Here is a 22,996-nt window from a genome sequence, read left to right as displayed (position 1 = left end):
ACCGAGAGTGTATTATTATGATTACGTATGCATTTGTGTGTTGCAACTTGTAAAACTGTTGCATAAAACGAACGGGAGACGCGACACCGAACGACGAGGACGAGCGATTCTCGTCCCGTTCGAAATTATTGCGTGTTGTCGTGTTCGAAAACGATTGTGTCCCATTGCAATTTAAGTCAAGGATCCGATGCGACCTGCATAAAAAAATTAACATCACCAGAAGAACACATAAATAATTTATATATCAAAATACCATTGTCATTGTTACTCGAATAATTACGATTTTATCAACTATTTGCTTTATCATTGTTGTTAACTTAACCTAAAAAGGATTATATATATATATATATATATAAATGTAAGGTAAACGAACCATTATTAGCTGCATTAAATATGAATTTTATTTTGAGTTGATAAATTAAAAGCTTCAAGTTCGTTTTTGTGGTGATGATAACAACCATGTATTTTTTTTATAAAATTAAGAGATAATAATAGATAAAACAGGAAACGACAACGACGGATATACTACACCCGACGTCGTCGACGGAGGAGACGGTTCAATACCCGGTCGAGAGTATCTATGTGTACGTTTATCGTATCATCCGAGTTACGCAAGGAATCGTCTCTAAAAACATCGTCTCCTACTCGTACTATTCGTTTACCACATAAACTAAAAGGCTTAAAGCATTCTCCTTGACAACGAAGTTTATTTCTGGAAAGTTCCTTTTTACTTTTAGTTTCTCGTTTATAATTAGACGTTATAAGGGAGGGTGTTACGTTGAAACGGTTGGTTTGAGGATGACATTGAGGAGCGTCTTTAGAAAGTGGAAAATTAACATTTTCTTTCCGATTCTTTATTTTGCAAGCTCTATAGTTCAAATTGTCTCTTTTGCCGACTTTATTTATTATGTACTTGCCAAGGTCGTGTACACAATCGATAGTGTAGTAAAAAGAGAAAGAGAGAACGCGCCGAGTTGACATTTGTTATATCTCGGGAGAAGAAAGCAACTTGTAGGGTTTTTCTTTAAAAGTGTTTGTGGGAGGGACGTGGATGGAGAGGGAGAACATTCTTTCAAACACACCCATATTACGGATATTTCTTAGCTTTTAAGTATTTAATTGATTTTTTTTCTTTTCGAAATTAAGATTAAATTGAGATTTACACTCAAAAGTTAACACACAGCACGAGCGTACGATAACGAATTGTTTCCTGTGCGTTGCTTTGTAAATGTATACTAAACGCGGCGAGGAGGATGAGAGGGGCAGGAAGATAAAATGAATCGCACACGACCTTGGGTAGTTAACTAACCCGAACGAGAACCGACAGAATCTCTAATTGAATTTAGTTAACTTTATAATGTTACTACCACACTAAATAATTTGTAATTTACAATTTTTTTTTTACTCTCATTCCTCTCTGTGGGTGTGTATGTATTTATACATAATACAATCTAATTGAGAGCCATTCTATGAGTCATAATAAACCGGATATTGTGACGTTTATCGACTATGTTCATACAATTTAAATGATTGTGTCGATTCAAAAAGGAAATTTGTATTCAGTTGTTATAACAATAAAAGTGAATGTTTTTGTTCCCTTTTAATTTTTTTTTGTATCTATTACATCTTTTACGCTGACTTCATCAAGTCTGCATCATTTAAGTTAATTGCGTAACATTACAGGGAATGATTAGGAATAATAAGTAATGAAGAATAAAACTCAAACTTGCTAAAATCTGGGCTAAAGCAGGCGTGTTGTAGAAGACGCCTCACAATGGACTGTAGTGTAATAGTGTGTGTGTATTATTTAAGTCTGTACGCTGTGGTATCAATTCTACAATTCTCTTCACTCAAGCTCAGTCAAGCTATTCTTTGTGCTTTTATATATCGTACTCAGTGATGGACGTTGGGTAAATACCCGGTGGGTAGGTATTTCTAAAATGGGGTTGAGTTAATGCACTTGCAAACTGTCGTAATATAGATTAGATCAAGTTATTATGATTATTATTAAGCAGCCCTCTGCGTCCATTGTTAGTCATAGACCTCCCCTATTCTGTTCCATTCGATTCTATTCTATGCTGTTTGAATCCAATTATTGGTCATTCTTTTGACGTCTACTTCATCTGTTCGCTCGCGTTCTCCACTCAAGCAACCGTTTTGTCCACTCTTCATTCTTCATTCGCGCGACATTTCCACTTAAGCTTTGTCGCAATGTTGACCACATCATTTACGCCAGTTCTTCTTCATAGGTCTTCATTACGTATGTAGTTTCTCAGAGTTAGACCCAGGATCGACCTCTCCATCTATCTTTGCGTTACTTGGACTCTCTTGGCAGTGGCTACCGTTAATATTAAAGTTTCGGAGCCTTATGTCATAAGTCATAACACGCATTGATTGAAAGCCTTTTCTCTTGAAGATGTCTCTAAGTTTCTTGTAGGCTGCCCATATTTCATTATCTCTCGATACACGAACCTCATAGCCAAGATATACATTACATTACATAGAATACATATCGGGTAGGCGGACCAACCAACCTTGCACCGCGACCCTAAGGATCTATTGTACTCTGATAGATATCGTTATCAAATTTCACCGTGCAGTCCAATGCTCTTAACGAACATTAATACCTTGCTCGGCGAAAGGTCATTCAGATCTTTTGAGGAGATAAACTGGCAGTGGCATAGAACATGCTCAACCGTCTCTGCTTCCTCCGCACATAGTCGGCATTCAACATCGTCGGCTAAACTCAACAAGTTGAGGTGTGCTTTTAATCGGAAGTGCCCAGTAAAAACACCCATTAGAACTTTTATGCTACTACGGGCAAGTCCTAAAATATTCCCGGGTCTCATTCCAGGAGAACTGGTCCACAGTAGGCGAAGTCTCTCTTCAGCCCACAGTCCAATCCTATATTTGGCCATCGCGAATGATACACCAACTGCTGGTTCCGGCCCCACAAACGCTTCAGCGCTGCCATCTCGTGCTAGCTTATTTACCGTTTCATTCCAGCAACCCCAGAGTGACCCGGGACCCAGATCAGAGAGACTCTGTTATCACATCTCAGTGTGTTTAATGTTCTCTTACAATCACTAACCAGAGCCGACACCGTTTTCACGGCTTGCAGCGCCTGGAGAGCGGCTTGACTGTCTGAGAAAATTCGTACTGTCATGTTCTTCACCCCTCTTTCAAGAAGGATTTTAGCACCCATGTCAATAACAAATACTTCCGCCTGGAATACAGTACAGTACGTACCCAGGCTGTAGGCTTGCTTAATTCGAGGTGTCTGGCAGTATACTCCTGCTCCTACCCCTTCAGGCGTTTTTGATCCATCTGTGTACAAGCAAATGTCTGCTCGAACCAGAGAATTTTCATTTTCGATCCAGGACTGCCGCTCAGGCAGTACAATCTGGTATCGAGCATTAATCACTGATAGTGATACCGCCAAATCTGACGGCATTGATAGCACAGTATCAGTGCTTATAATGTCTTCCGCAGCCCATTGGTAGGACATGTCGGAACAGTTTTGAGCATATTGCTTAAATCTGTAAATGGTTGTTCTAGCCACTTTCTCTATATGCAAATGCAGAAGAGATAGGCCAAGCAGAAGATATACATAGCTGTCAACCCTCTCAATCTCATTATCCCCAATGTTTATGTTAGAGCTGGGAACAAGATTTATCATAAATTTGGTCCTAAATCTCCTCGTTGATATTTAGCCCGACTCTTGCATACGCCTCCTTTAAGTCGTTCAGTATTAGTTTAATCTCTCCAAGGCTATCCGATATAATAACTATATTTAGGGTCGGTTTATCAATGTCGAGTTAAATCTGTTAGATACGCAACTCATGGATAAACTTGTCTAACAGATAACTTCAGTGAACCGTTTATCCAGCAATTTTCTACCCGACAGGCAGCAACCTACGAGATAGAGCAAAAGTCAAAACTACCTTGAGGAGTTGGAGGACCACGTTTTTTTGTTAGATTTCGGTTAAAAAAGTTTTGTCAATCTTGGTTAAAATTGAGACGAGATTATACTGTATTTGACTATAGATTATATTATTTCTTTTTAATTACTAGATTATTATTTATTTTCTATAACATTTTTATATTCGTTTACCAAATCATTTCTTTCTCTTGCTTATCCATTACCACAATTATAAGCTTAATTTATTTTTGACGTTATATTTTGATTTTATTGTCATTTCCTTTCACCAAGCAACCAAACTTGTGCTCACATTTTTTTGATAATATCTAATAGGTAAACCCTTAACCAGTACTTCAATCTGGTGGGTATCCAAATGTCATATTTATCTATAAGATTACCCTAAACTACGGGTGGATAAACGATTCGTCGACGTTATCTATCAGCTACAATTTTAATTGACAGATAAATCGTCTTAACTAGATATTGATAAACCGGCCCTTAAGCATTTGCAATCAATGTTTATGCCTTTTTGGGTCCAATCCAGTTGTTTAAATGCACTTTGAGGACTGTAATGAACAATTTGGGTTCAACAGTGTATCGCCTTGTTTTACTTACAATCAGTAATTTACTACTTTTACTCTCTTCAGTACTTTCATGTAATTTTACCGTCATTGTAGCATTCTTGTAGATGTTATAAATAAGTTTGGTATATCGATAATCGACTCTGCATTTTTGAAGTGCTTGCAAAACTGCCATCAACTCAATTTAAATTAAATTTTATAAATACCCATCTTGGGTAAATACCCCCGTGTATACAGGGTGTCCCGAAACTCAACGTCAAACGGGCGCCGGGCGAGAGGCCAACCCACCATACCCGTTCTGGTAAATATAAGAAAAAAAATTCATGTCTCTTAGTTAAGTGGTAATAGACATAATTTTTGAAAATGTTAAAAATCGTATCTTTAGGTACTACAGTCAGAAATGTTCGCAATTTAAATCACAAAATCAAACAACAAAAGCCTAGTTTTGCAAAAAAAAACTATTAGTTTGATCGAGTTTAGGTTAAAAGAATTTTTGTCTGTTAAGTTTGATACACGATTTCTAAAAAAAAGGAGTAGTACAACACCCCAATCCATCTTTCTGGCTATTCTGTATGCAATACCGAACAAGACAAGCATAATTAGTTGGACAACCATCTTTTTGAAACCACATTTCTCTCTAGATATTGAGTGGCACATCTTCTAACAAACTTGTTAAATTATTTTGGAGGAAATACAAATAACATACGAAAGTATGATTTTTTAAATAACGCGTTTTTTGCAGAAAAACAAGCAATACCATTTTGGAATCTCCACTAAACAGGCCATCTTTTAAAATAACTTGCCAAGGGTGTTGTACTACTGCTTTGTTTAGAAATCGTGTGTCAACCTAAATAGACATAAATTCTTTCAACCTTAACTCAATCAAACTAATACATTTTTTTTTGCAAAACTAACGACTTTTGTTGTTTGATTTGTGACTGCTACAATAGCATGGTTCATAAGGAATACATTTTTTAAAAAATCACTATTACCACTTAACTAAGAGAATTTTTTTCTTATTTTTACCAGAACAGATATGAGTTGGTCTCTCACCCGGTGTCCGCTTGACGTTGAGTTTCGGGACACCTGTATATGCAGGAAATTTACCCTTGACAATAAATAGTGTAGTTCAACAGTGTGTGTGTGTATTCTTTAAGTATCTAACCCTGTGGTGTCAATTCTACAATTCTCTTCACTCCTCTATCTCCCTGCATCCCAGATGCCCCAGCCAAACTATTCTCGTACTATTGCACCATCCATGTGCTGGTTCAATTTATTTTTCATCTACATTCCAGCACTCATCATTAAATGTTTGTAGGAATTTTTTGTTTAGGCTTTCTTTTTTCTTTCCATAACAAGCCTCTTAGCCATATTCTTCATACCCAGCTCTATTCAATCTTGTATTTTGTTATAGGCAGGATTCTCTTGTTTTGTGGAGACTTTTTCCAAGAGTGAAACATTCAAATCAAGACAGTTTTTATATAAAACTTCGACAGTGTGGCCAAGTTCTGCATTAAATAGATGTTTGACCGTCGTTTTTACTCATTAAGTTGTCTTTTACGTAATTTTAAATCCACTTTGGTTATAAATTCCTTACAAAAGCTTTCTTCTTATAAATTGTTAATAAAAAATTGTTGCAGCGCGACGAAAACCTGCAAAATAATAACGGTTATAGGGAAATAAAATTGTGATAAATTAATGATAATAAATTTTAATCCACTTAGCTTCTCTATATTTAGATTAGATTTCAACAAATACTTTTTTTTGAGATTTCATTATTGCACGATAACAATGTGTGTTTTCCTTTATAACAAATAAAGTAAATAACCAATTTGATTACGCAATGATTTTAAAAATAGCGAGGTCCGACCTAAATTCGCATGTTTTTCTTATGTTCGACGAGATAAACGCCTTAAATTTATTAATCGAACCGATTAATTGAATTAGTAAGTTTAAAAAAATACATTTTTTAATGTCGTTGCATTGTTTTCGCACGGTTTTAACCGGAAACGCGCCGAGTTAGATAAAGTCCGATAAAGTGGACGCTTTACAAAAGAATTCTTCGCTTATTTTAGCTTTTTAACTACAACACAATATTTTTACACGATAAGTAGAAGTACACGGTTGAGTATAAATAACACGGAACGTGTTTTTGCGTTTAGTTTTAAAGATAAACCCGGCGAAATAAGGCGAGGTAAGAGAAAAATTAATTCTAATCAACAATTAACCATAAAATTGGGTCTTATAATATTAAATTAATTTTATTCAAACATTTTTTCTTGGTGGAAACGTTTTCTTTATGACTCGCAGTTATATTATTATGTACAAGTGGAGCGTGGATAATTGAAGAATGCATCGATTTTACGCCGATTTAATGCAACCTTTTTTATAACACAGATAATAAATATTTCACGGCACGCAATTCAGGAATAAGAATCAAAATCTAAACCGGTATGGTTCTCTCATCTTCCGTGCAAAATTTATTCGAAGTTAACCGTTAAAACACACATTAACCAGCTGTTATTTCTATTTCTTTTTGTATCTCACTGCCTGCGAGTAAGAAACGGGCGGAAAGGAGTTCGACCCGAGATATAACTGTTTTCTAATATGGTTAAAAAAAGGATATAAATAAATCTTGACCGAGACTTCTATTTATTAAGATTCTTCGCCTTCTTTATTTTCTGCTTCATCTTGATTATCCCCTTCGGTGTATAATGGATTATCAAACTCTTCCCTTTGCAAATTTAGCACAGAACCAGCAATCGAAACATTCTCGTTATCATCAAATCTCGAAAAAATCACCGAGCGTCTTAAAGCTTGATTATATCGGGCCAAATTCGCCCTTTGATTAATCCAATCCCATCTCAAACTCCCCAAATTAAAATAATTCTTCTCAAACACCCCGAAAATAACGCCAAAAACTCCCACGACGAAAATCAAGGTGCAAAAAACGATTAAAACGTTATTTTTTAATCCGCTGTTGTTACTCGGGGGACCTGAAATTGATATTTGAATCGATTCAACTCCTATTTTTTTCGATAATCGTTCGATTTTTTCGGCGTTTTCGACCAATTTCATCGCGCTCTCCCCGTTAAAACCGCCTTTATCGGTTATTGAGATTTGTTGGATTATAAAATCGTCGTTTTGAATTATTTTTGATGAATACACATCGAAATTTTCGTTTAAAAATGGTAAAATGTGCGAGGGGGTCACGTAAAAATCGCTTTTAACGCGGATAACGCCCCCGCAAAATTTGCCGCAATGTCCTAAAAGCTCGATTCCTTCCGAACATTCAATCTCTTCGTTTCGATTGATTAAGGGACAGAGTTCGTTTAAAACTCGGCTTGAATGCTGTCTCATCTGACAAATTTTATCGTCTTCGCAAAATCCGATGCTTGAGATTCTTTGGTCGATCGTCGATATGATCAAAGGGCAACTGTAATCGTTTAATTTGAGGCCGTAATCGATTTTTTTAACGTGGTGTAAAAAGCTGGGCGATTTCATCGCGAATAAAGAATTATTCGGGAACGTAACTTCGTCGCAATGGCAAGGGGTTCTTTCTAAATCGGGTACGGCGCGATTTCCCGATCGTTTCGATGTCCAAGAATTCGGATCGAGGAAGTTTTTGTATGATGTCGATTTTACTTTGATACCTAAAAAATAAAGATTAAAATTAAAAATTGATTTAAATAAGTCGAAACACGAAAAAATATCTCAAAAAATAACTAAAATATAGTATAAAAATGATAAATGACCTAATAGTGACAAATGACCTAATCATGACAGATGATCTAATAGTGTCAAATGGCCTAATAATGGCAGATAACAAATAGAGGACATTTAGAGGACAGAGAGATGAACGAGGGGGTATTATTGGAACAGCTATGGGGTAAAAACACTGAGCAAGGGGTTGGGATAGGTTGGCATGACTTCAAGAACGAGGTCAGAATATTGTTCAAGACGAGCAGAAGGGAAAAGGGGGTGGTAAATTATGTTATGGAAGTGTCAGGGAGAGTGAGAAGGGAGATTACAAGATTTAGGAGGGTATATATTGGGTTGCCGTCACTGAGAATTGACGACTTCATAGACGTGAAGAGGTGCTACAGATGCCAGGGTTTCGGACATCTCCAACGTTTCTGCAAATCGGAGACGGTATGTGGGCATTGTGCGGAAAAGGGCCACGAGTTTAAGAACTGTGGGAATAGGGAGAGAGAGGCGGTATGTGCAAACTGCAAAGCCAGGGGGAAGGATGACAGACACGAAACAAGGGACAGAAACTGTGGGGAATACCAGATAGCGGCGGAGTTGGTGAAGAGAAGTATTAATTATGACTTTATCAAAAAACTAGACGGGGGAGGGGAGAAGCCAGAGAAGAGCGAGGGGTTGAAAATGGTGTTCTGGAATGTAGCGGGGATTACGAATAAGGGAGGGCAGTTCTGGGAATACCTGAAGAGATTTGAGATGATTTGTATGGTGGAGACCTGGGTTGATGAAAGAGGGTGGGCAAAGATTGAGGGAAAATTGCCAGAAGGGTATAGATGGGATTGCGTGTATGCAGAGAGAAGAAGTAAGAGAGGAAGAGCGTGCGGGGGTATTATAACAGGAATTACGGAGGAGAGTAAGACGGAGGGGAGATGGAGGCAGAAGGGAATGGTAAAAAGGCAGATCAGCTGGGGGAGAGAGACGGTGCAGATAGTTACTGTGTATAGCAAGTCAATGAAAGAGACGAGAAAGCAATGGGAGCAGATGGGACGGAGGGATATATAATAATGGGAGGGGATTTCAATGCTAGAGTGGACGAAGAGGGGGAAGGGTTGAGGTATGGGGAGAGGAGGGACGACGGCGGTCGAAGGATACTGTGCGGAATGGAGAAGGAACAGAAATGCTGAGATGGGTGGAGGAGAACAGATGGGAGATACTGAATGGGAATAAAGAGGAAGGAGAGGAAGGGGAGTATACTTACATCGGGGCGAGGGGGACATCTGTGATTGATTATGTATTGGTGGATCAGGAAATGTGGGAGAGGGTGGAAAGGTTTAAAGTGGGAGAAGCGGCAGAAGGCGAGCGGAACTGGGTAGCAAGTTCATCAGGACAGATTGGTCGGAAGAAGGGGTAGCATTCTACAGGGGAAACCTCGACACTTGGCAACAGAGGATACAAGAGATCAACGGGTTGGAAGAGCTTACCCAGGTAGTGCGGGAGGCAACACTGAAAAGGGAGTGTGTACGTAGAGGGGACAAAGTGGGGAGGAACGACTGGTATGATGGCGAGTGCAAGAAGCCGAAGAGGGAGGCGAGAAGGAGGTTGAGGCTGTGGAGACGGGGGAAGATAGGGGTGGATAGATATAGGGAAGCCAGGAGAGAATACAGAGAGTTATGCAGTAGAAAGAAAACAGAATTGAGGGAGAAGGAGGCAACAGAGATTAGGGGGATAACAAGGGAAGGGGAGGTCTGGAGGTATCTGAAAAAAGGAAAGAAGGGTAGGGAGACGATAACCAGCGAAATACACATGACAGAATGGAAGAGTTACTTTATGGGATTATTGGGAGGGGTTGAAACGAGGCTAACGGGGTTGGGAGGATATAAGGGAGATGGGGGAGAGGAGATAGAGGTGGTGCTTAGGAGATTGAAGAAGGGAAAGGCGCCAGATGAAGATGGGATACATAACGAAGCATGGTTGGAAGCATCAAGGGTGGTGCGAGTGAAGTTGTTGGAGGGGATGAATATCGTATGGAGAGGGGGTGGGATTCCGGAGGGATGGAAAGTGGGGTAATTTGCCCAGTATATAAAAAGGGTAATAAGGGAAGTGTAGAGAGCTACAGGGGAATTAACCTACTAGATTCGGCATACAAGGTATACACGAAGATACTGCTGGGAAGACTGGAGGAGGAGATGGAGTTGGAGATGGAGGCAGGCAGGCTTTCGGAAGGGAAGGGGAGCAATCGACAACGTGTATGTGTTGAAGCATTTGGCAGATAGAGAGCTGGATAAGAAGGGAGGGAAATTGTACGCCCTGTTTATAGATTTGAAGGCGGCTTTTGATAAGGTGGATAGGGGGAAGTTGTGGGAGGAGATGGGGAGGAGGGGGATAACGGAACACCTAATTGCGAGAGTGAAGGAAATATACATGGAGACGATGGCTAGGATAAAAGTGGGAGTTAAGCTGAGCGACGTGTTCTGGACGACGCAGGGACTGAGGCAGGGATGTCCGCTGAGCCCAAGTCTGTTTGCACTGTATACGGCGGACCTGGAGGAAAGATTGGGGAAGGGGCAGATGGGAGGATTGGTGGTGGGAGGTAGAAAGGTGCATATGTTAGCATACGCGGATGACATCGTGGTCATGGCGAGAGAAGCGGTGGAGATGAAGGAGATGATAAAGACATTGGAAATATATTTTAGGGGGAAGGGGCTGGAAGTGAATGTGGGGAAGACAAGGATGATGAAGTTTTGTAAGGGTGGGAGAAAAAGAACAGAAAACTGGAGATGGGAGGGAAAGGAGATCGAGGAGGTTAGGGAGTATACTTACTTGGGGTATGTGTTTAGGGAGGATAACAGGGAGGGGTCGCATGTGATAGCTATGGCAAAAAAAAAAAAGGCGAATAAGGTGATGGGACAAGTATGGGGTTGGGGGAAGGAATGTGGCAGCGAGGAAGATTATGTTTGAAGGTCTGGTTAGCAGTGTGATGATGTATGGGGCAGAGGTATGGGGATGGAGGGAGCAGGGACCGCTGGAGGACGTGCAGGCTAGATATTGGAGATGGTTGCTTGGAGAGAAACACCGGGGTATATAGTGAGGGAAGAGGTAAAGGTGAATAAGGTCAGGGTGGAGGCGGGCAGGAGGGCAGTGAAATATGAAGAAAGAATAGAAGGGAGCCCAAGCTGCGGGATCCTGGGGGAGTGTTGGAGGGAAATTAGAGAGGGAAAGGTCAGATATGGGAAAGGACACAGAGATAACTATTATAGACGAGCGGGCTACTCGGTAACGGAGATAAATAGTAGACGAAGGGTGGGTAGGGAGATGTGGAGACAGGGACCGAGATGTGCAGAGACAGGAAAGAAGGACACAAATAAAAGAGGGAAAGTATAACGAAAGATACAGGGACATAATTACGGAGGGGCTGCCTAGATACTTGTTATTGGAAAGAGATGAGGAAGGGAAAAAGTTGGTGGCTAGGTTCCGTTGTGGAAACGAGGAGAGAGCCAACAAATACTGGATGGCCGATGAGGAGAGGTGGTGTAGGCTGTGCAGGGAGGAATGGGAAACGTTAGAACATATGCTGAATGGGTGCAGTGAGTTGAGGGAGGAGGAGATGAACCGAAGGCAGATCTTAGGAGGGGAAACGATGGATGAGAATGGTGATGGGGGTGAGGAGACAAAGGGATGGGTGAGGGGATGATTGGGCCGAGGGCGTGGAAATGGAGGATGAGGGTAGAGAGTGAAAGTAATATTTGAATAATGTAAAGAATTGTAAACAATTACTGTATACAATAAACTCTTAATAATAATAAATTAAAAACTTACATCGTTCGTTAGTTGGATCAAAAATAATTTCGGCTCCCTCTTTAAGATAAATATCTCCCGATTTCGGTAAAAAAATCTCGTTCGTTCTTAATTTATGAAGCGACATCATACAGATATCTTTAAAATCGGGGAAATAAAATCCTTTGCAATTCAAATCGGATTTGTCTTCAACGAAATTCGCCGCGTCATCGGCGTCTAAAGTGAATTTCCATTTGAATTCGATGCTTTCGGATTTCGTTTCGTAACCGGCGAACGTTAAAAAGATGAAAATAAATGTTTTCTTTAAAGCCATCGTTTTTTCTTCCTTGATTTTGGTTTTATGGTTTAAACATCGCACGAAACTAAAACACTGGCACTAAAAATAAAAGCGCGCCGATAAAGTTTTCAACGAAATTTAATCCGGATTCGAAAAGGGGGCGAGAATGAAATTGGATAATTTATTTGATTATTTGTTTCTAGGTTTCCTTATCATGTCGAGGTGACCAAAACAAGGCTCAATTTATAATTTAAAAGGTGAGTATTAATTTTTGAGAATTAAAAAAAAATAGATTGCATCTCGAAATCTGCTTTATAGTGAAAGGAATACTTTCAAACTTTCTTAAAGCACACTATCGATCAACGACCCGCGGCGGTTTCATCGGAAGATGAAAGAAATAGAAGAATCCTTTCTACTTTAATAAAATTTTTTTCAAAACCAAAATAAAGACCTACTCCCATTTTCGATTCCAGGACTGGATTGGAGCCAAAGAGGTAAAGAGAACGATCATGGGGTGCGCATTGCGGCACAAATCCGAATCAAATAGGTCAAAAGATCCAAAAAGAATAAATCAATAAAATTTTATTAAGAAAACCTTCACCACGTTTAATTATTGATAAATTAAAAAACTTAACTCAAGGAAGACCGGGTGAAACATCACGCGTCTAAATATAAACTCAATGATTGCGATTAGAAGCGTTTGTGTATACAGGAAATTTAAAGAAACGTTAAAGGAAAAAAAATCTTGTAAAGAATATTAATGATTTCGCGAAACAAAAAAAAAAAAAACAGGAAGTTAAACGAACTTTGGATGAGTAAAGTTACGACTTCACAATAATTAGTGGAAGTCTGTTGAACAATCTCAACCGAATATGTTTATAGAAATATTAATCACTCAGACATGGTAATTGGTGCTAATAAAATGTGGCAAAAATAACCGTAAAATCCCCGTTAAAACATCGATGACGTGGAAAATAAGGAATTTTCATGAATTTTAATACCAATCTTGACGTGTTTACGTTTTAAAGCGGCGAAAAAAATGTTTGAATGAGATATCTAATCTCTTGATATTTACTGTTAGGTGTTATTTTTTGTTGTTTGAGATTGTCTCGGCGAAAATAATGAGATTTTTTAATGTATAGGTCGACTTAAATAACTATGCGGGTGATGTTTAAAGAGTGACTCGTTATATGAGTTTCAAATCAATACAAAATTAATAAGCTCATATTGTAAAATATATTTAAATTACTCAGCCGAGGCCGAGGGAGTCCAATAAACACAAAATTACCTCGGCAAATGCTAGTATAAGGATTTTTGATTTTGAGTCACTCAGCCGAGGTCGCTTGCGGCCGAGGCAGTCCAATGAACACAAAATTAAAGAGTACATGTTGTTATGCCTCGCCCGCAAGCGACCTCGGCTTATGCTAGTACAAGGATTTTTGATTTTGAGTCACTCAGCCGAGGTCGCTTGCGGCCGAGGCAGTCCAATAAACACTAAATTAAGGAGTACATGTTGTTATGCCTCGCCCGCAAGCGACTCGGCTTATGCTAGTACAAGGATTTTTGATTTTGAGTCACTCAGCCGAGGTCGCTTGCGACCGAGGCAGTCCAATAAACACAAAATTAAGGAGTACATGTTGTTATGCCTCGCCCGCAAGCGACCTCGGCAAATGTTAGTACAAGGATTTTTGATCACTCAGCCGAAGGCGCTTGCGGCCGAGGTAGTCCAATAAACACAACATTAAGGAGTACATGTTGTTATGCCTCGCCCGCAAGCGACCTCGGCAAATGTTAGTACAAGGATTTTTGATCACTCAGCCGAAGGCGCTTGCGGCCGAGGTAGTCCAATAAACACAACATTAAGGAGTACATGTTGTTATGCCTCGCCCGCAAGCGACCTCGGCTTATGCTAGTACAAGGATTTTTGATTTTGAGTCACTCAGCCGAGGTCGCTTGCGGCCGAGGCAGTCCAATAAACACAAAATTAAGGAGTACATGTTGTTATGCCTCGCCCGCAAGCGACCTCGGCAAATGCTAGTATAAAGATTTTTGATTTTGAGTCACTCAGCCGAGGTCGCTTGCGGCCGAGGCAGTCCAATAAACACAAAATTAAAGAGTACATGTTGTTATGCCTCGCCCGCAAGCGACCTCGGCTTATGCTAGTACAAGGATTTTTGATTTTGAGTCACTCAGCCGAGGTCGCTTGCGGCCGAGGCAGTCCAATAAACACAAAATTAAGGAGTACATGTTGTTATGCCTCGCCCGCAAGCGACCTCGGCAAATGCTAGTATAAAGATTTTTGATTTTGAGTCACTCAGCCGAGGTCGCTTGCGGCCGAGGCAGTCCAATAAACACAAAATTAAAGAGTACATGTTGTTATGCCTCGCCCGCAAGCGACCTCGGCTTATGCTAGTACAAGGATTTTTGATTTTGAGTCACTCAGCCGAGATCGCTTGCGGCCGAGGCAGTCCAATAAACACAAAATTAAGGACTACATGTTGTTATGCCTCGCCCGCAAGCGACCTCGGCAAATGCTAGTACAAGGATTTTTGATTTTGAGTCACTCAGCCGAGGTCGCTTGCGGCCGAGGCAGTCCAATGAACACAAAATTAAAGAGTACATGTTGTTATGCCTCGCCCGCAAGCGACCTCGGCTTATGCTAGTACAAGGATTTTTGATTTTGAGTCACTCAGCCGAGGTCGCTTGCGGCCGAGGCAGTCCAATAAACACTAAATTAAGGAGTACATGTTGTTATGCCTCGCCCGCAAGCGACTCGGCTTATGCTAGTACAAGGATTTTTGATTTTGAGTCACTCAGCCGAGGTCGCTTGCGACCGAGGCAGTCCAATAAACACAAAATTAAGGAGTACATGTTGTTATGCCTCGCCCGCAAGCGACCTCGGCAAATGTTAGTACAAGGATTTTTGATCACTCAGCCGAAGGCGCTTGCGGCCGAGGTAGTCCAATAAACACAACATTAAGGAGTACATGTTGTTATGCCTCGCCCGCAAGCGACCTCGGCAAATGTTAGTACAAGGATTTTTGATCACTCAGCCGAAGGCGCTTGCGGCCGAGGTAGTCCAATAAACACAACATTAAGGAGTACATGTTGTTATGCCTCGCCCGCAAGCGACCTCGGCTTATGCTAGTACAAGGATTTTTGATTTTGAGTCACTCAGCCGAGGTCGCTTGCGGCCGAGGCAGTCCAATAAACACAAAATTAAGGAGTACATGTTGTTATGCCTCGCCCGCAAGCGACCTCGGCAAATGCTAGTATAAAGATTTTTGATTTTGAGTCACTCAGCCGAGGTCGCTTGCGGCCGAGGCAGTCCAATAAACACAAAATTAAAGAGTACATGTTGTTATGCCTCGCCCGCAAGCGACCTCGGCTTATGCTAGTACAAGGATTTTTGATTTTGAGTCACTCAGCCGAGATCGCTTGCGGCCGAGGCAGTCCAATAAACACAAAATTAAGGACTACATGTTGTTATGCCTCGCCCGCAAGCGACCTCGGCAAATGCTAGTACAAGGATTTTTGATTTTGAGTCACTCAGCCGAGGTCGCTTGCGGCCGAGGCAGTCCAATGAACACAAAATTAAAGAGTACATGTTGTTATGCCTCGCCCGCAAGCGACCTCGGCTTATGCTAGTACAAGGATTTTTGATTTTGAGTCACTCAGCCGAGGTCGCTTGCGGCCGAGGCAGTCCAATAAACACAAAATTAAGGACTACATGTTGTTATGCCTCGCCCGCAAGCGACCTCGGCAAATGCTAGTACAAGGATTTTTGATTTTGAGTCACTCAGCCGAGATCGCTTGCGGCCGAGGCAGTCCAATAAACACAAAATTAACAAGCACATGTTGTTATGCCTCGTCCGCAAGCGACCTCGGCAAATGCTAGTACAAGGATTTTTGATGTTGGGTCACTCAGCCAAGGTCGCTTGCGGCCGAGGCAGTCCAATAAACACAAAATTAAGGAGTACATGTTGTTATGCCTCGCCCGCAAGCGACCTCGGCAAATGCTAGTACAAAAATTTTTAATTTTGGGTCACTTAGCCGAGGTCGCTTGCGGCCGAGGCAGTCCAATAAACACAAAATTAAAGAGTACATGTTGTTATGCCTCGCCCGCAAGCGACCTCGGCAAATGCTAATACAAGAATTTTTGATTTTCGGTCACTCAGCCGAGGTCGCTTGCAGCCGAGGCAGTCCAATAAACACCAAATTAATGAGTACACATTCTTATGCCGAGGGCCGAGGCATTTTAATAATCCAACCCAACCCAAGACAGTGGAACACATGTTGTATTTATAACACATGCTTTTTAATATATTTCATAAAATTCAAAACTGTTATACATTTACTGCGGTCGAGGCAGTACATCCTCGACATTGTCCCAAATAGTACTCAGTATCACTTTCAATATTCCCACAGCATAGCTCCAAACACCTCAAAATTGTCTCTAATAGCCACCAATACCATCTTTGGCACTCCTCAAAAACTTGATGAACAGCATATAAAGTTCGAAACATATTTGAATATCATTCTTGTCATTTCTTAACACTGGGACTAAATTCTTCAATTCTTTGACAATCCTCAATATTATCCTAGTCATCCGTTAATGTTATCTCTGACATCCCTCGTTATCATTTAAGATACCTTGTAAAGTTGTTCAGAATTTTTATGAACATCTGCAATAAAATTAAATCTAGAATGCTAGTACAAGGATTTTTGATTTTGGGTCACTCAGCCGAGGTCGCTTACAGCCGAGAGGTTGTTATGTCTCGGATCAAGCGACCTCAACATATGTTAGTACAAAGATTTTTGATTGTGGTTCACTCAGTCGGGGTCACTTATGGCCGAAGTAGTCCAATAAATACAAAATTAATGTGCACATATTGTTATGCCTCAGCCGCAAGCAACCTCGGCAAATACTGGAATAAGATTTGGCTGAGTGAGGCAAAATTTTGAAATTCTTTTTTCTCACTCTGCCGAGGTGCTTGCGGCTGAGGCAGTGCAATAACTTTCATAACAACCAAAAACTACCCAAAATCCTGTGCTGAATGCACTCCAGCTGTGTTTAATATTTTTATTAATACAGCAGTTTTGAGTTATTACGAAATTTATTACACTTCCTCGGCTCTGGAAATCCACGACATCGTCCCGAATAGCACTAAATATTAAAGCAGACCAGTTTCAATATATCTGCAGCACACCTCTCAAAATTCTATAGCCAAGTCTCTAATAGCCATCAATATCAGATGCCCTCATTATAATCCCAGATACCTCACAATGTCTTGCTAATGACACTGACATCAAGAACATCTCATTAAGACAAACAACAAATATGCTTTGCGAAAGCAAATGCGATATATTTTTATCTAATAGTCTACGTCACCCGAAAAGTTATTCCTGTTATCCAGTATGTGATTTGGTCTACACGCTTTGATAATCAATAACGTGGGGTACTTGCTAATGGGTCGATAAAACTAAAGTTTGTCTAAAAATAAGCATATTGACTTTTAAATTAATTATTTTATGGTCTACGAAACAAACCGCAGTCACAAATAGAAAAAATGCTACTTATTATGAACTTATTTAAACAATTTTTTTGTTATGAGATTCTAAGTAAAAGAATTTGTAACATTTCATCTACACCATAGTCACGCTGATCGTTGCGCAATCGAAACAAGTTCTTCAACCCAACCATTTCCAAGAATTTTCCAAACAATCCTGCGTTGTCATGCTGTATATACGTTAACGCGAAGCGTTTATCGACTAAACAATTTCACCGCATAAATCACCAAAGTGTCTTATCAGCGAAATGTTCGAAGTAATTACAACACCTGACACATAAACCTTCCTACAATCTCAAAAAATGAATGAAATAACATGTTTTGTTCGTTTAACTTGTTATTTATTTAAATTTTAGTTTTGACGTCACATTTAACATGCAACATTCATCACATATTTTAAAATAATTTATTTAATTATTTTTTATTTTCAGACAAACACACCGAATAACGCAAAAAAAGGCAAGAAATCGGATCGAAACAAAAATAAAATGAAAATGATGTGTTGTAAAACCGGAGGCTCAAGGTTCCTATCGAAAATCTTCCTAACCTTCATTTTGTGGGGCTTGATAATCTACGTGGTGTTCCAGTTGCGCACGTTAAACTTGGAAGTGAACGTGCCGCACCTGAACAGCAGGTTTTTATTGGCAAAGAAATCGGACGCCGCGAATCAACTCTCAACGCGACACCATGATTCGACCACGGAAAATTACGATCAAGACGTCTTTATCGACAAGTCGCCGAGTTTAAGCGAAGATAAACTCGTCGAAGACATACAAGAGCGTATGCCTAATTTACCTATAGTCTATTGGAACAAAAATAAAAATAAACCGATGGGTTTAAACGATACTTGCGCCAAATTTCCAAACCTATTCGACCTCGAGTTCAACAACATCTATTGGCAAACGCTACAAACAAGAAACGGCACATTTCAATTGTACGGCGCCTACTTGGATAATCGAAACACGAACCGTTTGGGTCCCACGGTTCGCGTTTTAGGGATGATTAATCGAATCGAACCAACAATTACAACATACTGTCAGTTTTGGTTCGATAAAAAAAAAGAACCGGTCGTTACGAAAAGTTTTGAATACAAATATATTTGGTATAAAAAATGGGGAAATTATAAACAGGGTATCTATCAACCGTATTTAATAGCTTGCGTTTTACCACAAGGTCATAAAGACAAAATACCGGAATCGGTTTCATTAGTTGAAAATCATTGCGATAACGCAACTAATAACTTGAGGGTGATTTACGATAAACCCAAGGAACAACATGACTTCGCGGTTTGCGTTAAAGGCTTGGATTTTCTCCATGAAGATCTCTCGGTACGCTTGGTGGAATGGATCGAGTTATTAAATTTATTGGGAGCGGAGAAGATTTATTTTTATGAATTACAGGTAAATTTTGTTATTGACTTACCCTGAATTTACTTTGATCTGCTTGCTATTTTGCATACTTTGTAAACGACCTTGCCAACCTAACTGTTTCTTGTCGACAAAATCGCTCAAACACATTTATATTCAACTTTTTTTTATGTCCGTGTTCCTAATCCTAAGCGTCTTCGTCTTTCTTTTTCCTTCTTAGATATTGTATCTTTACAACCAAATAAAGTTCTATAAACTTCCAGGTGCTCCATCCAAATTTGAATATAACTGTCTTCATTTTTTTTCTATTATTGGTTTGAAATTCCTGTCAGTAATTTATTCAAATTTTTGCAAAAGTGTACTTACAGTTAGAAGTGTTATTCCTCAATAATCTTTATTGTCTCTCTCTTAATGAAATTATTAGCGCTGTTCGTCAATATTTAGTTATTACACTTTTGAATTTATAAGATATTAACTACGATATAGTGAAATCATAGATTTTCTCCTTAATCAAATGATGTCATAAATTCTCCGCCGTAAGTGTAGCCGAGGCCGAGGCGTTGTGTACTTTTGAATTTACATAGTATTAATTGTGAAGCCTCGCCCGCAAGCGACCCTGACTTAATCTGGCGAAAACTTATATTTCCAGCGTAGTCAGACGATGACATAGATTGTGTGTTGTAAGTTAGTTATGGGGTGTTGTGCACTTTAGGATCCATATATTATTAATTATAGTCTCGGCTACAAGCGACCTCTTCTTTATCTGGTGAAATCCACCATAGGTATAGTCTTCCACATGGCGATCGGTTTTTATGACTCCGTACCTTTCCTACTGTAGTAGTAAAACAGACAAAGACAGGTAGTTTTCCATTGTAGAATGCTAGGATTCCTCACTCAAGGCCGCATTAAGGAACACACTTTACTTGCAAATTGTATAATAGCTTTAAAATAATTTGTGTTTAAAAAAATTTAAATTCAATCCTGTCCTTGTCTGACAGGGTCGAACTTATTTATGACTGTTATAAAAACCGATTTCCATGTGGAAGACTATAGACGAAGTCATACATTGTGTGCTGTAAGTATAGCCGAGGTCGCTTGCGGCCGAGGCGTTACAGTGTGTTGTGCACTTTAGAGTCCATATAGTCTTAATTGTGGAAATCAGTTGTGGAAATCATGGCGAAATCAGACAACATCTTAAATTCAGCACTCCAAGTGTAGCCGAGGCGTTACAGTGTGTTGTGCACTTTAGTGTCCATATAGTCTTAATTGTGGAGCCTCGCCCGCAAGCGACCTCGGCTTAATATGGCGAAATCAGACAAAATCTTAGATTTACCACTCTAAGTGTAGCCGAGGCGTTACAGTGTGTTGTGCACTTTAGAGTCCATATAGTCTTAATTGTGGAGCCTCGCCCGCAAGCGACCTCGGCTTAATATGGCGAAATCAGACAAAATCTTAGATTCACCATTCCAATTGTAGCCGAGGCGTTAGAGTGTGTTGGATTGTATATGTTATTAATTGTGGAGCCTCGCCCGCAAGCGACCTCGGTTTAATATGGCGAAATCAGACAACATCTTAGATTCACCACTGAAGTGTAGCCGAGGCGTTACAGTGTGTTGTGTTGTATATGTTATTAATTGTGAAGCCTCGCCCGCAAACGATCTTGGTTTAATATGGCTAAATCAGACAACATCTTAGATTCACCACTCCAAGGGTAGCTGAGGCGTTATAGTGTGTTATGCACTTTAGAGTCCATATAGTCTTAATATGGCGAAATCAGACAAAATCTTAGATTCACCACTCTAAGTGTAGCCGAAGCGTTACAGTGTGTTGTGCACTTTAGAGTCCATATAGTCTTAATTGTAGAGCCTCGCCCGCAAGCGACCTCGGCTTAATATGGCGAAATCAGACAACATCTTAGATTCACCACTCTAAGTGTAGCCGAGGCGTTACAGTGTGCTGTGCTGTATATGTTATTAATTGTGGAACCTCGCCCGCAAGCGATCTCGGCTTAATATGGCGAAATCAGACAACATCTTAGATTCACTATTCTAAGTGTACCCGAGGCGTTACAGTGTGTTGTGCACTTTAGAGTCCATATAGTCTTAATTGTGGAGCCTCGCCCGCAAGCGACCTCGGCTTAATATGGCGTAATCAGACAAAATCTTAGATTCACCATTCCAATTGTAGCCGAGGCGTTACAGTGTGTTGTGTTGTATATGTTATTAATTGTGGAGCCTCGCCCGCAAGCGATCTCGGTTTAATATGGCGAAATCAGACAACATCTTAGATTCACCACTCCAAGTGTAGCCGAGGCGTTACAGTGTGTTGTGCTGTATATGTTATTAATTGTGGAGCCTCGCCTACAAGCGATCTCGGCTTAATATGGCGAAATCAGACAACATCTTAGATTCACCACTCCAAGTGTAGCCGAGGGGTTACAGTGTGTTGTGCACTTAGAGTCCATATAGTCTTAATTGTAGAGCCTCGCCCGCAAGCGACCTCGGCTTAATATGGCGAAATCAGACAACATCTTAGATTCACCACTCTAAGTGTAGCCGAGGCGTTACAGTGTGCTGTGCTGTATATGTTATTAATTGTGGAGCCTCGCCTGCAAGCGATCTCGGCTTAATATGGCGAAATCAGACAACATCTTAGATTCACCACTCCAAGTGTAGCCGAGGCGTTACAGTGTGTTGCGTTGTATATGTTATTAATTGTGGAGCCTCGCCCGCAAGCGACCTCGGCTTAATATGGCGAAATCAGACAAAATCTTAGATTCACCACGCCAAGTGTAGCCGAGGGGTTACAGTGTGTTATGCACTTTAGAGTCCATATAGTCTTAATTGTGAAGCCTCGCCCGCAAGCGACCTCGGCTTAATATGGCGAAATCAGACAAAATCTTAGATTCACCACTCCAAGTGTAGCCGAGGGGTTACAGTGTGTTGAGCACTTAGAGTCCATATAGTCTTAATATGGCGAAATCAGACAAAATCTTAGATTCACTACTCCAAGTGTAGCCGAGGCGTTACAGTGTGTTGTGTTGTATATGTTATTAATTGTGGAGCCTCGCCTGCAAGCGACCTCGGCTTAATCTGGCAAAATCATTTGTTTCCACCATAATCAGGCGAAATCATAGATTCTCCGCACTAAATTTAGGTGTGGCGTTGCAGTGTGTTGTGCATATTTAGGTTGATATGGTATTAATTGGTCAGCCAAAATCATTAATTTCTTTGAGACTTTATTTATTAACTTTGAGACTTTGAAAGGAGTCAAAAGTGGTTAGATGTCATCGCTCAATAATTAGTTTTCGGAATGTCATGTTTTCGGATAAAATGTTCTAAAAACATTATTTCTACGGTTATTGAATCTTCTATAGAATCTATAGGATAATTCGGCAATTAAGAGATTTTCTCATAAACAACCTGTCGAATATTGCTGAACTTCGACGGCAATAACACCAACATTATTAGGAGAGCCGCTTATTATTTGTTATTGTTGGAAGTGAAACCATTTCAAAACTAAACTTAACGTCATCACATCAATTCCTTCAGCCAATATTGTGCAGTCCATATCACAAGATTGCATATAAATTCTTCATTTTTAATTTATTAATAGGATTATTTAGATAATCGTTTACCTTGAACGATATAATAAATTGCGTCTTATCTTCATGGTCATCATTAATTAATCTCGTTGACATTCGGATTCATATTTCCAAAAAATTCCTGGCGTTATTATCTCATTTAGTACAATGTTTCAACTTTATTAATCACTTCTTA

At 40.0% G+C, this 22,996-nt stretch overlaps 2 protein-coding genes across 3 annotated transcripts in view; one reads left to right on the top strand and one right to left on the bottom strand.

Moving 5' to 3' along the window:
- The window catches only part of LOC111418732 (uncharacterized), a 31,017-nt gene that overhangs the window by 6,575 nt on the left and 1,446 nt on the right, over window positions 1–22,996 (top strand). The window contains exons 2-4 of one of the 2 annotated variants that reach the window (XM_071201043.1): window positions 12,484–12,537; window positions 12,599–12,774; window positions 18,282–19,250. In XM_071201043.1, the coding sequence (XP_071057144.1) occupies window positions 18,339–19,250 (912 nt within the window). In that variant the 5' untranslated portion in view covers window positions 12,484–12,537; window positions 12,599–12,774; window positions 18,282–18,338. The remainder of the gene's footprint in view (window positions 1–12,483; window positions 12,538–12,598; window positions 12,775–18,281; window positions 19,251–22,996) is intronic. The other variant, XM_023051396.2, reaches the window with a different exon arrangement.
- LOC111418733 (uncharacterized) lies at window positions 6,199–12,489 on the bottom strand. Its single transcript, XM_023051397.2, has 2 exons — window positions 12,025–12,489; window positions 6,199–8,156 (listed from the first exon to the last, which is right to left on the bottom strand). The coding sequence occupies exons 1-2, from the start codon at window positions 12,314–12,316 to the stop codon at window positions 7,159–7,161; spliced, it is 1,290 nt and encodes a 429-aa protein (XP_022907165.2). The 5' UTR covers window positions 12,317–12,489; the 3' UTR covers window positions 6,199–7,158.

Source organism: Onthophagus taurus, unplaced genomic scaffold (genome assembly GCF_036711975.1).
Source record: "Onthophagus taurus isolate NC unplaced genomic scaffold, IU_Otau_3.0 ScKx7SY_16, whole genome shotgun sequence".
NCBI lineage: Eukaryota > Metazoa > Arthropoda > Insecta > Coleoptera > Scarabaeidae > Onthophagus > Onthophagus taurus.
Note: the sequence above shows the minus strand (reverse complement) of the source record. Positions and strands in the feature narration are given on the sequence as shown.

Excerpts from the sequence above, each read along its gene's own strand:
- LOC111418733 (XM_023051397.2), bottom strand. The coding sequence starts at position 12,316 with ATGGCTTTAAAGAAAACATTTATTTTCATCTTTTTAACGTTCGCCGGT. Across the intron at positions 8,157-12,024 it reads TGATCCAACTAACGAACGAT|GTATCAAAGTAAAATCGACA; the intron begins GTAAGTTTTTAA and ends TTTATTTTTTAG.